This window comes from Daucus carota, chromosome 7 (genome assembly GCF_001625215.2).
Source record: "Daucus carota subsp. sativus chromosome 7, DH1 v3.0, whole genome shotgun sequence".
Lineage (NCBI taxonomy): Eukaryota > Viridiplantae > Streptophyta > Magnoliopsida > Apiales > Apiaceae > Daucus > Daucus carota.
Window position 1 is genome coordinate 15,018,333 of NC_030387.2, and position 13,803 is coordinate 15,032,135.

Here is a 13,803-nt window from a genome sequence, read left to right on the forward strand (position 1 = left end):
TTTGGACTAAAAATAAAAATTTAGACCAATGACCGTGAAGATGTCCGTGATACTGAACAACACATCCGAGTTGAGCAACAACATGATGATGGACAAGCATCATCCGAAAAGGTACATGTAATCTTACATAGCTGCTAACAAAACCATAATATGTGATTGATTATTTACATATTAATGATTGATTGTCCATAATTTAGAAATTAAGTGCCTTAGAACTTAGGGATTACATGTTAATTTTTAAATAATATGACAAAAAATCATATTATTTTACCTCAATGAATATACCCTAAAATTTCACAAACTGCGGTGATTAGGATTATCAAATTTTCAATCCAATTTCAAGAAACTGAACCTTCGACATGGAATAGTCGATTTTGCTCACCCCTGTACCTTCGACAAGAAGAAATATTTCACACCAAAACTTGAAAGAGACTGAATGAATTAACTTAATTATGACATGCATTAAACCCTCTCTCTTAACGTATGTGCATGCTACTATAAATAACATATATACCGGTTAAGTTTTAACTCGGAGACATGGACCCTGGAGTCTGGACTCTGGACTGTTGCCATGCTCACCCTCACTCTAGACCAGGCCTGCCACGAACCACCATCTATATTACCACCAGGCCTGCCATGAACCACCATCTATATTACCACAACTGCATAATATGTATTGTAATTTGGAATAACTTCAGCCCAGATAAAGCTTCAACAACAAACTTACCAGGTGCAAGTGTGCAACTGATAGGACTATCTTTAGTCTTTACAAACAAGTGAAGACTGAGCAAAAACTTTTTAAGGAAGAAGATAATGATAGTAATAACAAATGATGATCCATATATAGGAAAATAAAAAAGTTTTGCACGTGCACCACTTTCAGTTTTTAATAGTAATTAACAAACACATGCATTATTTTACTATTCTAATCAAATTCTTCTAGTATTGTAGTAGTTTAGTTTTTTTTTTAACTTACTTTACTGATTATTTTTAATTCTATAATGTTTTAACAGGATTTTGTAGAGAGTATTAGGTCAATGGCTAATGAGCTCATTGATACTAAATTGCTCTTTGACACTGAGCTAAACCTAGCCTTGCAAAAATACCCAACAAATGAACAGCTCCTTGATATCAAAAACATTGCCTTTAATGTTTTCCATCAACAAGGAACTGAAAAAACCACAAACACTGGTCCCCCTGAACAAACAACAAAGACTCTTCCCCCTGAACAAACGACAAACACTCGTCCTACATACTCTCGTCCATCGAAACAATGCACAGACTCTTATGCTCCTGAAGAAAACACAAATACTGAAGAGTTTCAAGATTCTTATGAAGAAGAGGATTTCCAGCTGACAATAGAAGATGTCGAGCAGCTTGATCTTCTAAGTTTTGTAGACTCAGCAAAGATTAATGCTCAGCAGACGGATTTGTTTGAGACTGACACTGTGGGTGAGATATATCCTTCCTTTTCACTTGGAATAGATGATGAAGAAGATATTCCACCAATTACTCCCAAACCAGCACTAAGGGAAAAGAGTTCAAGAGCACTGAAAATTGGTCGATATGGAAAATCTCCCTTCATTGAAAGGGTGATTGACATCCATTCAAAAATAACTAACCAAGAATTTGGAGTTTGCCGATATATGACTGAAATTAAGGATCCAATGTAAGTTTCTCTGTATCTAACTTAAGTTTCATTCACCCCCCCTCCACCCAACATATATACTTTTAACCACACACTAAAACTACTATTTTGTGCAGGGAGCAAATATTTCTATGCAATGATTTCTTCTCTTTAAGAGAAGATATGCAATCACTAAATATTGGGAAGCATATAGAAACCATGGTTGTTGATACATGGGCTATAGTTCCTATGACTTCTTGATTTTACATTGGAGCTTATTCCGGCGAACTTAGCCTGTAATGTTTTTCAGATTTTTGACCCAAACACTGTTTCACTGAACTTGAACAACGAGCTGATACCAATTATGGAGGAAGATGTATATGAAGTTCTCGGGTTGCCATGTGGACGTGAGAGCATAACCCTTGGAACATATGATTACTATCGTTCTAGAATTGACGAGTGGTCAGCACAGTTCAAAACAGAGAAAGAAAGTACTCAAGTGACAGTGGCAAAACTAGTTCAGCTGATTAAAAATCAAGGCTTAACTCAGAATTTCAAGTTCAATTTCTTACTTGTCTTGTCAAATGTTCTCATAGGAACACCTACATACTCATACATTGACAGCCAAATGCTAAGATTACATGGGAACCTTGATGAGTGCTATAGATACAACTGGGCAGAGTTCCTAATTAGTTATCTTGTGTCTGCCACTAAAAGTTGGAATGAAAATGCATCAAGTCATTTCAGAGGTTCAGCCATTTTTCTAACGGTAAGAATCATCATAATTTACATCTACCAGTTTATTTTGTTTAGAACTAGTAATAATTATTGAAATTTATCTTGCAGTTGTTTAATGCTGATCGAGTCAGACACAAAGGGATTAAGCTTGTTGAGAGGCAGTGTCCTTCTTTCAAAGGCTGGACACAGGAAAAACTAAGAGAAAGACAGGCAATTGATGTCTATGGCGGCCCTTTTGGATTCGGCTTAATTATGAAGCCATTACATGACTTGCCATCTTCTCAGGAACAGACTGCAACAGAGGTATACAACTTAATAAGTTAGTCATTATATATCAAACTTAATAACAAAATCTTTTAATTAGCACTGTGCTTGTAAGTAGCTACTAGTATTTGAATCAAACGATCATTGATGCTAGATTACAACTTGCAACAATATTTAGTAATTTACTGATTTTTTTTATTTTCAATAATTGATGCTAAATTATATCTTTCATGATTTTTTTTCCTAATTTTAGAATGCAAAAGGAAATGACAAAGGTAAAGATGTCCCTAATCCAGCTTCGGACGACTGGAATTCTCATCAGAATGATGATGACCTATGGGAAGAATGGGAAAGGGCACAAAGACAATCAGTTCAAAATGAGGTAAATATTTATACTACATAGTCGATATTCATTTTCTCTTAAAATCAAACACTGGTACATACTAATTTTGGACTAAAAATAAAAATTTAGACCAATGACCGTGAAGATGTCCGTGATACTGAACAACACATCCGAGTTGAGCAACAACATGATGATGGACAAGCATCATCTGAAAAGGTACATGTAATCTTACATAGCTGGTAACAAAACCGTAATATGTGATTGATTATTTACATATTAATGATTGATTGTCCATAATTTAGAAATTAAGTGCCTTAGAACTTAGGGATTACATGTTAATTTTTAAATAATATGACAAAAAATCATATTATTTTACCTCAATGAATATACCCTAAAATTTCATAACTGCGGTGATTAAGATTATCAAATTTTTAATCCAATTTCAAGAAACTGAACCTTCGACATGGAATAGTCGATTTTGCTCACCCCTGTACCTTCGACAAGAAGAAATATTTCACACCAAAACTTGAAAGAGACTGAATGAATTAACTTAATTATGACATGCATTAAACCCTCTCTCTTAACGTATGTGCATGCTACTATAAATAACATATATAGCGGTTAAGTTTTAACTCAGAGACATGGACCCTGGAGTCTGGACTCTGGACTGTTGCCATGCTCACCCTCACTCTAGACCAGGCCTGCCACGAACCACCATCTATATTACCACCAGGCCTGCCATGAACCACCATCTATATTACCACAACTGCATAATATGTATTGTAATTTGGAATAACTTCAGCCCAGATAAAGCTTCAACAACAAACTTACCAGGTGCAAGTGTGCAACTGATAGGACTATCTTTAGTCTTTACAAACAAGTGAAGACTGAGCAAAAACTTTTTAAGGAAGAAGATAATGATAGTAATAACAAATGATGATCCATATATAGGAAAATAAAAAAGTTTTGCACGTGCACCACTTTCAGTTTTTAATAGTAATTAACAAACACATGCATTATTTTACTATTCTAATCAAATTCTTCTAGTATTGTAGTAGTTTAGTTTTTTTTTTTTAACTTACTTTACTGATTATTTTTAATTCTATAATGTTTTAACAGGATTTTGTAGAGAGTATTAGGTCAATGGCTAATGAGCTCATTGATACTAAATTGCTCTTTGACACTGAGCTAAACCTAGCCTTGCAAAAATACCCAACAAATGAACAGCTCCTTGATATCAAAAACATTGCCTTTAATGTTTTCCATCAACAAGGAACTGAAAAAACCACAAACACTGGTCCCCCTGAACAAACAACAAAGACTCTTCCCCCTGAACAAACGACAAACACTCGTCCTACATACTCTCGTCCATCGGAACAATGCACAGACTCTTCTCCTCCTGAAGAAAACACAGATACTGAAGAGTTTCAAGATTCTTATGAAGAAGAGGATTTCCAGCTGACAATAGAAGATGTTGAGCAGCTTGATCTTCTAAGTTTTGTAGACTCAACAAAGATTAATGCTCAGAAGACGGATTTGTTTGAGACTGACACTGTGGGTGAGATATATCCTTCCTTTTCACTTGGAATAGATGATGAAGAAGATATTCCACCAATTACTCCCAAACCAGCACTAAGGGAAAAGAGTTCAAGAGCACTGAAAATTGGTCGATATGGAAAATCTCCCTTCATTGAAAGGGTGATTGACATCCATTCAAAAATAACTAACCACGAATTTGGAGTTTGGCGATATATGACTGAAATTAAGGATCCAATGTAAGTTTCTCTGTATCTAACTTAAGTTTCATTCACCCCCCCCCCCCCAACATATATACTTTTAACCACACACTAAAACTACTATTTTGTGCAGGGAGCAAATATTTCTATGCAATGATTTCTTCTCTTTTAGAGAAGATATGCAATCACTAAATATTGGGAAGCATATAGAAACCATGGTTGTTGATACATGGACAAGTACGTGAATCATGAGTAGTTGCTAAACATTCTTTACACTTTCGGATTCTCTTTTTTGACTTAGTAATTGCTTTCTCTCTCTCGCTAATCAACCTTGTTGATTTAAAATAGTTTCCTTTGTTTTTGGAAACATTAGGAACTAAAACTGTAATCTCACCCTGAGGTTGGTCACCAATCAAAGAAGCAAGATGGTCTTTTTTTGAAAAACCACCACCATCAGTACAACCACCTCCAACTTCACTGCTCAACTGCTTGACTGTCTTATGAACAAATTCCAGAGCTTCCATCTGCAATCCAGCCTTGTTAAGAACTTGACGAAAGTCAAACCAAATGTTCATCAATTTCAAAGAAACATTTTCCATCTTCAAGTAATCAGTAGATATCATATCACATGAGCTTCCAGAATCCGCAATTTTGGACCAACGGTTAAGAAGAAGACTTCTAGGGAATCTAGTTACTCCAATTTGCTTCATGCCACATAAGCTATGTCAGCAAACTATACCACACATCACAAACTTTTTGCAGGAACAAACAACATGATCTTTACTGACCGACACCTGAATAAACATCAACTTTATTCAGGTATAAACTTAATTGGGCAGATCTACTGAAATAATTTCAGAGGTTTTCCCTGACTTTACTAGAATGGCAGTTTAATTTTGCAGGTTGAAAATACAAAAATAAAATAATCAATCAATATACGAACATAACAAATATAAGTTTGACTGACAACACAACAAATTAAACTACATCAGTAGAAAAGAAAAAAGACACATGATTGGGAAAATTATAATGGTACTAAAGCACTAAAAATATACAACAATCACTAACATATTGAACAACAATCACTACTATTTAGAGTCAATAATCACTAACTTAAGCAACAACAATCACTACTCTGTGAACCAAAACTATATCATAGGATTACATAGGATTGACTATATCAGAAGTGAATTGTTACAGGGAGTCCAAATTCAATGGTGCAAATCACAAGCAAGTAAGTTAAAAAAATTTATCAAACTGTAATAAATATAAGTGGAAGAATAATATAATACCTTAAAGATCTTTTCTTTAACTTTCACATCCTTAATTTCAAAGTTCGTAACACCATCTATTTCTTCACTCATTCGCTTTATCTGCATATCCAAACAAGCTGCCAGAATTTCCTCCTGAACTCTGTAAAAAACCGTTCGAGTGAACAAATCAGCTGCATCATCTTCAATAAACCATCTAGACAAAGTAGTAGGAAAGCTTGATTTCGACTCTTCATCCAGTCTCTTTGTCTCGTTTCTTTGTCTTTCCATGGCACTTTGAAACCGCAACCAAAACTCACATAATGTGTCAGCTTGTCTATGAAACTGAGCAAAGAAAAAATTCTCGCTTTCTGACCTAGATGTGGTCCTCATCAACCCAAACATAGGCTCATCTCTGAAAAAGGATGGAATCCACAATGATCTAATAGCATACATATCAGTCAGCCACTTGTCATTCTCCAAATTAAATTCTTTGATAACAGCTTCCCAACCTTGTTCAAAATCAGTAATCTCTAGGTGTGTTGACCATATATATTTTTTCAATTTCTCCATAAAGTCTGTTTCTTTACATAATCGATTACCAAGCTGTAAAAATATTTAAAAGCCACGTCAAATAATAAAAAAGCAAAAACGTATTACTATACAGTTTTACATTGGAAAATAAACTAAACTAAGCTAAGGAAATTTCACCAATACCTTTATAGGAAACTTTTGCATGATATGCCACATGCACAAACGGTGCTTAGTAGCAACAAGACCATTTTTCGAAGAAAGCGACGAAGAAACTGCAATTTTCATTGCAGGACACTGATCTGTCACAATAACAACAGGATGTCGCCCCATACATGTAGAAAATTGATCAAAAACCCATTTATAGTGCGTGACATCTTCCTTTGACAAAAGGCATGCAGCAAAGGTTATGCATTTTTCATGTTTATCAACCCCAATAAATGGGGCAAAAATCATGTTATACCTGCAAAAATATATAAAATACCCCTGTATAAGAAGACATCAAATCAAGTTTCTTTTAAATTTTATAATAAAAACATCAAGGACTGAAACCATCCACCTAGGACCACTACACATTTACCTACCTCAAACTAATTTTTTTTATTAAACATGAATGCAAATGTCTTGCCAGAAGTTCCAAGTACAATGCAAAAGTCTAACACAAGTTCTAGATACAATGCCATCGTCTACCAGAAGTTCTAAATACAATCTGCAGACTGAATTACTCCTCAACTAACAACTGATGTATCAGGAATTCACAACAATCCACCATATTTGCCAGGACTATAAGTGATTCCTTAAGCTCATCAAAAACACCATGCCAGGCTGTTCTAAATGTTTTTGAGTTACATAGGAATCACTTAATGATACCCATACCTGACACTAATCTCATGGGAAAAAACCTTTGATACTGACTCATCAATTACGACAGCAAATCCATTAAGGTGAAAAGACTCAAAAGGCAGGTGACAATACTAGACTAAAACCATCCAGTCTTACAAAGTTAAGAACTATATTCAGGTCTACTTGAAAGATATATCTTGTGTAAACGACTGTCTTCTGCTGCTCAACAGCAGCGTACTTAATTGGAAAATTTCAAGCATATAACAAACACTACTGAGATAATTCAATCTCATGCATATTCAAATAACTCTTAATCAGAACTTTCAAAATTTAAGATTTCCTTAATATTAAATCTATAGCATAACCTGTTAATGAGATAATTCAATCTGATTTGTTAAATGCTAACAAAACTTCATGAAGAATGGTCCAACATTACTGTCTACAAGAAATTGTTTTAACAACTAAAACAACAAGTTAACAAAAATTATGCATCATCACACAAAAATTCACTAGCTGACATGAAAGTTTTACTTACTTATTTGTGTCAAACGTCGCATCAAATGAGACGGCATCACCATAAACCTCAAAATTCCTCCGAGAAATTGCATCAGCCCAAAAAAGCTTTGTCAAACGCCCTGCTTCATCAAGATCATACGCATAATAGAAAGAACTCGAGCTCTCCTGAAAAACTTTAAACTTATCAATCAACATCTGCCCATCTCTTTCACCAACGTACTCTTTCAAATCCCGATTAAAGTTCCTAAAATCCCTCAATGTAGCTCCAACATTCGAATAACCACCAACCATTTCTTTCATCAATCCATAAGCTTTACTACAACCAATGTTAACTTTTGTAGCATCAAACACAAAATTCCTAGAACTAACTGTCATTTCACGACTAGATCGCAAAAACTGCCTTCCAGATTCATCAACCAAAGGGTGATTATGCTCTTCATCAAACTTAAAGACAAAGTATTGTCTATCTTTATTAAGCTTCAAAACTATCTTCGCTTTGCAACAACACCTTGTAGAAGCAGTTCGCCTACGCTTCACATTACTTGAATTACTGTCCGAAATACTACGAAACTCATTAGAACCTTCTTTACTACATGTATAGTGTTTGAAAGTAATAGTACCAAATGCATCCTTCTTTTCAGTTCCCTTCCTCACATCAAAACCACTTAAACGACCATAATCTTTATAGAATACAAAAGCCTGATCCAGACTCTGAAAAGATTGATTAATATTTGGCTTTGAAACATCAGGAACATTAACAGGAAGATAAAATCTTTCACGAACATCTGAGTAACTTGTCACAGATTCTTCGTTCTGACTCGAGGGAACAGTTCCACTACCAACAGAAGTAACATCATCACAGCCACGATTAACAAGAGAAGAATCCCCACAACTCGAACCTATCATATGAAATATAAATAATCAATACTTACAATAAAATAATAACAGCCATCACAGTCACAAAAATGTCAATCAAAGTCTCACATATATCAGATTTAAAACATGCAATTACCCTCTCCACAAAAAATAACTAAATTAGATGAAAATACAACAACAACCAATAATATATGTACATATAATCATTATTTTAAACAAAAATTACTAATACATTTAAATTAATAAAATATCAGGACACAAAACTAAAATTATCATTATAACCATCTACAATCACTACTATATGTGTTAATAATCACTAACATATGAAACAACAATCACTATGAAAAGCTAATATCATTAACACAAACTAACTGGAAATATACAACAAATCATCATCCAAGCATAAACAAATAACAGTAATCACAATAATCACAAGAATACTAACCTTGATTGTGGCTAATCTTCACTAAATCTGAAATTATCATCCTCCAAGCATAAAAAAATCAATTTCCTGCAAACAAAATTTTTAACACTGCAGTTTACTAAAGCTACATATCAAACAAAAGCTATCTGAATTGATTTACTCAAGCTCAATTAAACAATTCATCACTGAAAACTATCAAACAAATCAAAAATTAACACACTTTGCACTCAATTAAACATAACGATACAAAGATTTGTAAAATTTAAAGAATATACACAACATACATACAAACAAAAGTTATCTGCAGATGATTATTATACCTCGAACGAGATTAGGCGTGATTCATATCATATTAAGCTCATCAAAACTATAATCTTCCAAATCAAGCTCAAATTATATCAGATTACACGGAAGTCTACTCTCAAAATCAAGCTCGAAATACCGGCAGCGAGTTAACTCCGACAGCGCGTGAGAGAGAGAAACCGGCAGCGCGCAAGATAAATGAAGAGAAGAAGAGAGATAACGGCCGCGCGAGAGAAACAGATTACGGCTAGAGAGAGAAAGAAACTGTAAGAGAGAGAAACAAAAAGTTCAACTGATTCCAGTCAAAAGCGTTTTAACCTCAAGTCAATCTTTTTAAATATTAAATTAATGAATGGACAGGATTTAATAACATATAAATTAATTGGACGGCTCAGATCTAGTTTGTAGTTTGTACAATTAGAAGGTTTGTATTTGAGCAAAATCCTATATATATATATATATATCCTTAAAGCAAATATATTATTATAAATAAAGAATGCTAAATCCTTCTATGTTATTTACTTTAAAATACTGTATATTAATATATAAATTTCTAAAAGTAAATTTTTATTTTTAAATTAAACATAAGTAAAACCAAACGCATTAATCTTTTTCTTACATATGATATTGAGACCGTTTGGGCAAGTTTAAAAAAAGTGAATCATTTCTTAAAGTAAAGAAGTGGGTTAGAAGTTAGAAGTAAATAAGTTAATAAAGTGTTTGGAAAAGAAGTAGAAGCTCCGAGAGAGAAGGTAGTTTTCTCAGCTTCTTAAAAATGCTTCTACTTATTTACACAAACGGGTCAAGAAAACTAAAATTCAGAAGCAACTTCTGCTTCTTCAATACAAACAGGCACAATAACTCAAGTTTTTTTAAAAAAGTTTAAACTAGGTATAAAATGCTAATAAAACCCATCACATATATGGGAAATACAATTTGAATTAATTAGCTAAAATATGAGGGTATATTTAACTGGGATTTTAATACATTGTATTTAGTTTATGGATTAAAGGACTGTATCTTATTTTGATTTTGTGTGGATTATTGGTAAAATCAGAGTTGATACATATTCTTTTGAATTTAAACACAATATTTCAGATCATACTTCTTTTTCCCAGCCGCCTCCCTCCTCTCTTCCTCCTCCATTAGGGTTTGTTCTTTTTCAAGTAAATCGAGGGGCTTCCACTGGTTTTCTCCGGTGGAAAGCCCCAACCCCTTCATTATATATCTTTTACTCTCGTTATTTTCTTTTCAATAAAACCCAATCTTTTGGGTGTTTGTGTGTCTCTCCTCTTGGAGTGTGTGGTTTGTCTCTCTTTTTGGAATGTTTGTTATGTTTTTCTTTAGTCATGATTGGGTTTATTTCGTGTTGGATCTATTGAAAACGAGTTTCTTGATATTTTTGGTGATCTACAAAAATTGTATCGAATCTGGGACAGTGGTGATTATTGCAAGAGCTCACCTTTCACAATCAAAAATTGTTCATCATTCACGGGTTTACACTTTCGGCATGTCTATAGCTGGTATCCGGCATGTAGATAGCTGGGGTGCTTTCGGCAAGTCTATAGCTGGTATCCGGCATGTAGATAGCTGTGGTGCCACTTCTCCAATCTCGATTTATGCGATTGGTGTTTCTGAACATTGGACTAACAATAGTTTTTATGTGATATGGTCAATTGCGATGTTACCGTTTCCAGAGATTTTGGTGCAATTTGGATCGCTCGGGATGTCTTTGATTTCGTTTTTTGCTTCAAGAATTTTTGAATTCTATCTGTTAAACGATCAGGAAACAAATCATCTAATTGTTTTTAGCATGTTATTTGTTTTACCACCTGGTTGTATCGACAGTTGGGGGTTTGTCCCGACTGTATTATATTCAAGTTAATGAAATTTTCTTGCATTTGTCAAAAAAAAAAACACAATATTTCAAAATACTATCGATTTTGGTGGGATTTCAAAAAACTTAAAATACACCGAACAATCCCACAAAAACCATAATCATTTTATAAAATCCAAAAATATGCATCAACATTTGAATATCATTAGATTTTAATGGATTTTAAACAATCTCAATTGAATATCATCAAATTTTTAAAAATAATTAAAATCATGATTGAATATCATTAGATTTTATAGCATAATTTAAAATCTTAATTGAATCCTAATTTCTGATGCATTTTCTGAATCTGAGTTAATTACCTCATATTTTATGAATGAAAAAAGTCTTTTAAATCCCAATTAAATATACCCCTTAAATATATACTCCCTCTGTGCCCCCTAGGTAGTTTACCTTAGGAGACGAAAGTTTGGCATGCATTCTAATGCTCCTAAAAAACATAGTTCCGTAACTTATTTTTTAATCTTTTATTCATTTGAATAAAAATTTGATACTTGAATTTTTATATTAAAAAAATCTCAAAAATTAGTTATGGAACTATGTTTTATAAGAGGATTTAAATGTGTGTGTCAGCAGTGAAAAAAAACTCGTAAAGAAATGAGAGAAGGACAGAGAGAGCATTAAATATGTTTAAAAAAGGTCATGATAAAATTGTATACACGTGTAACTTTTTGAAATCACTTGCACCACAAAAAGAATAAAATTTATCTTTATGTAAAATAACAAATATAGTTGATACGATCTTAAAAAACTCGGTATATAAAATCCAGAGACGTCGCCTTTTTGAAATCACTTGCACCACAAAAAGAATAAAATTTATCTTTATGTAAAATAACAAATATAGTTGATACGATCTTAAAAAACTCAGTATATAAAATCCAGAGACGTCTTTTTGAAATCATTTGCACCACAAAAAGAATAAAATTTATCTTTATGTAAAATAACAAATATAGTTGATACGATCTTAAAAAACTCAGTATATAAAATCCAGAGACGTCGCCTTCCGCTAGTATCATACAACACAAGTCGTAAATTAAACCTTCAGTGTTCTAAAATTCAGATCCATGAGAAACCTCTCCGCTGCTATCCTTGTGTTATTTCTTCTCTTCACAATCACACGTAAGTTCCTTATCTCTAAAGAGTCAAAACTGTTGTACTTATTTTATATATATGTGCAAACATGACACATGCATGCACACATTCAGGGACGTAACGCCTGCCGGATACTTCTTATAATAATGCAATTTAAGTTGGGATTTTTTGAGATCCCGATTCCGTCACTGTCGGGCGGGCATCAATTTATGTGTAATATTGTGACAAATTTATACAGGAAATGGTATGAAGAGTGCAAATGGAGCTAGGGTATGTGGAGTGGTGATAAAACTACCGGGACAAGGTTGTGATGAAAACGAGTGTAACAAGCTATGTGTTCTTCAACATGGAGGGGCAACTGGAAGAGCTGCTCGTGGATATTGTAACCCCTCCTCTCAGTGTGTGTGTTTTTACGCTTGTGATGGCACCAACAAGTGTTGCATCGGCGGATGAATTTTGTTAGATTTTTACAATCTCGAATTTGACTTCTTTAGTGTTTTTGTTGGGTAGACTTTGATCGGATAGGCGACGGTGTTCCTGAATATTTTTCTTTTTTGACATTATCGTGCAGAAGAATATCAATCAAAAAAAATTCTCAAAAATTATAATTTCATTTTCTTTTATGTTAATTGTATTTTCATGTGCTATGCACGTTTAAAACAATATTGTCCTGCCTTTTCTGCTAGCAAACCGAGATGACAATTATGATCGTTTGAAGAATTGAAGTCTTGGGTGATGGGTCTCCTTAAAAATAAGAGGTCTTGGGCTTTGGGCTGCTTGAGTAACCTTGGCAGGCCCATATTTTTTATATTTTTTTTATTTTTTTTATTGTCAGGGAAGGCCCTAATTTTTATGTTAAGAAGTGGAAAGCGAATTGCATTCTTAAGGCTTTGTGTTCTTTTTGCTACTAAAATACGTAACGGCCTTCCGTAAAACTTTATTACTACTTTTTTTTTAATTAAAAATCAATCATCAACCAATCAGTACACTTATATAAAGGAGAAGCGAGGAGCATTTATGTAATGACTCTAAGATAACTCTGTTTCATTTTTTTAATTTTTAATTTTCTGAAATTTTTTAATATAAATTTCAGTATTAGAAAAAAATATTTCAAAATTACCTTTTATGGAGATTATTCGTTGAAATAAGATTTGGAGCCGAACCTGTACTTCCTGGAGTTTCCTAGAGCAACATAGAATACCTCAACCATGAAGGTAAATAAACTATTTGATGAGTAGGGGTACTTAGGTCAGCAGGGCAAGTACCATGGCCAATCCCTCCTGGCTCTCATGATCCCAGTTTAGATATATAGAGTTGTAATTCGAGTTTGGCGGCTCGCAAGTTCACTCGACTCAAACTCGTT

The 13,803-nt window shown here is 33.6% G+C and overlaps 1 protein-coding gene across 1 annotated transcript; it reads right to left on the reverse strand.

The window, feature by feature from the left end:
* Window positions 1-4,896: 4,896 nt before the first annotated feature.
* LOC108194655 (protein FAR1-RELATED SEQUENCE 5-like) lies at window positions 4,897-8,754 on the reverse strand. The gene is made up of 5 exons (XM_064081965.1): window positions 7,868-8,754; window positions 6,676-6,952; window positions 6,001-6,564; window positions 5,497-5,502; window positions 4,897-5,412 (listed from the first exon to the last, which is right to left on the reverse strand). Exons 1-5 carry the CDS (start codon window positions 8,752-8,754, stop codon window positions 4,897-4,899), a joined length of 2,250 nt encoding a protein of 749 aa, XP_063938035.1.
* Between the last annotated feature and the right edge of the window lie 5,049 nt (window positions 8,755-13,803).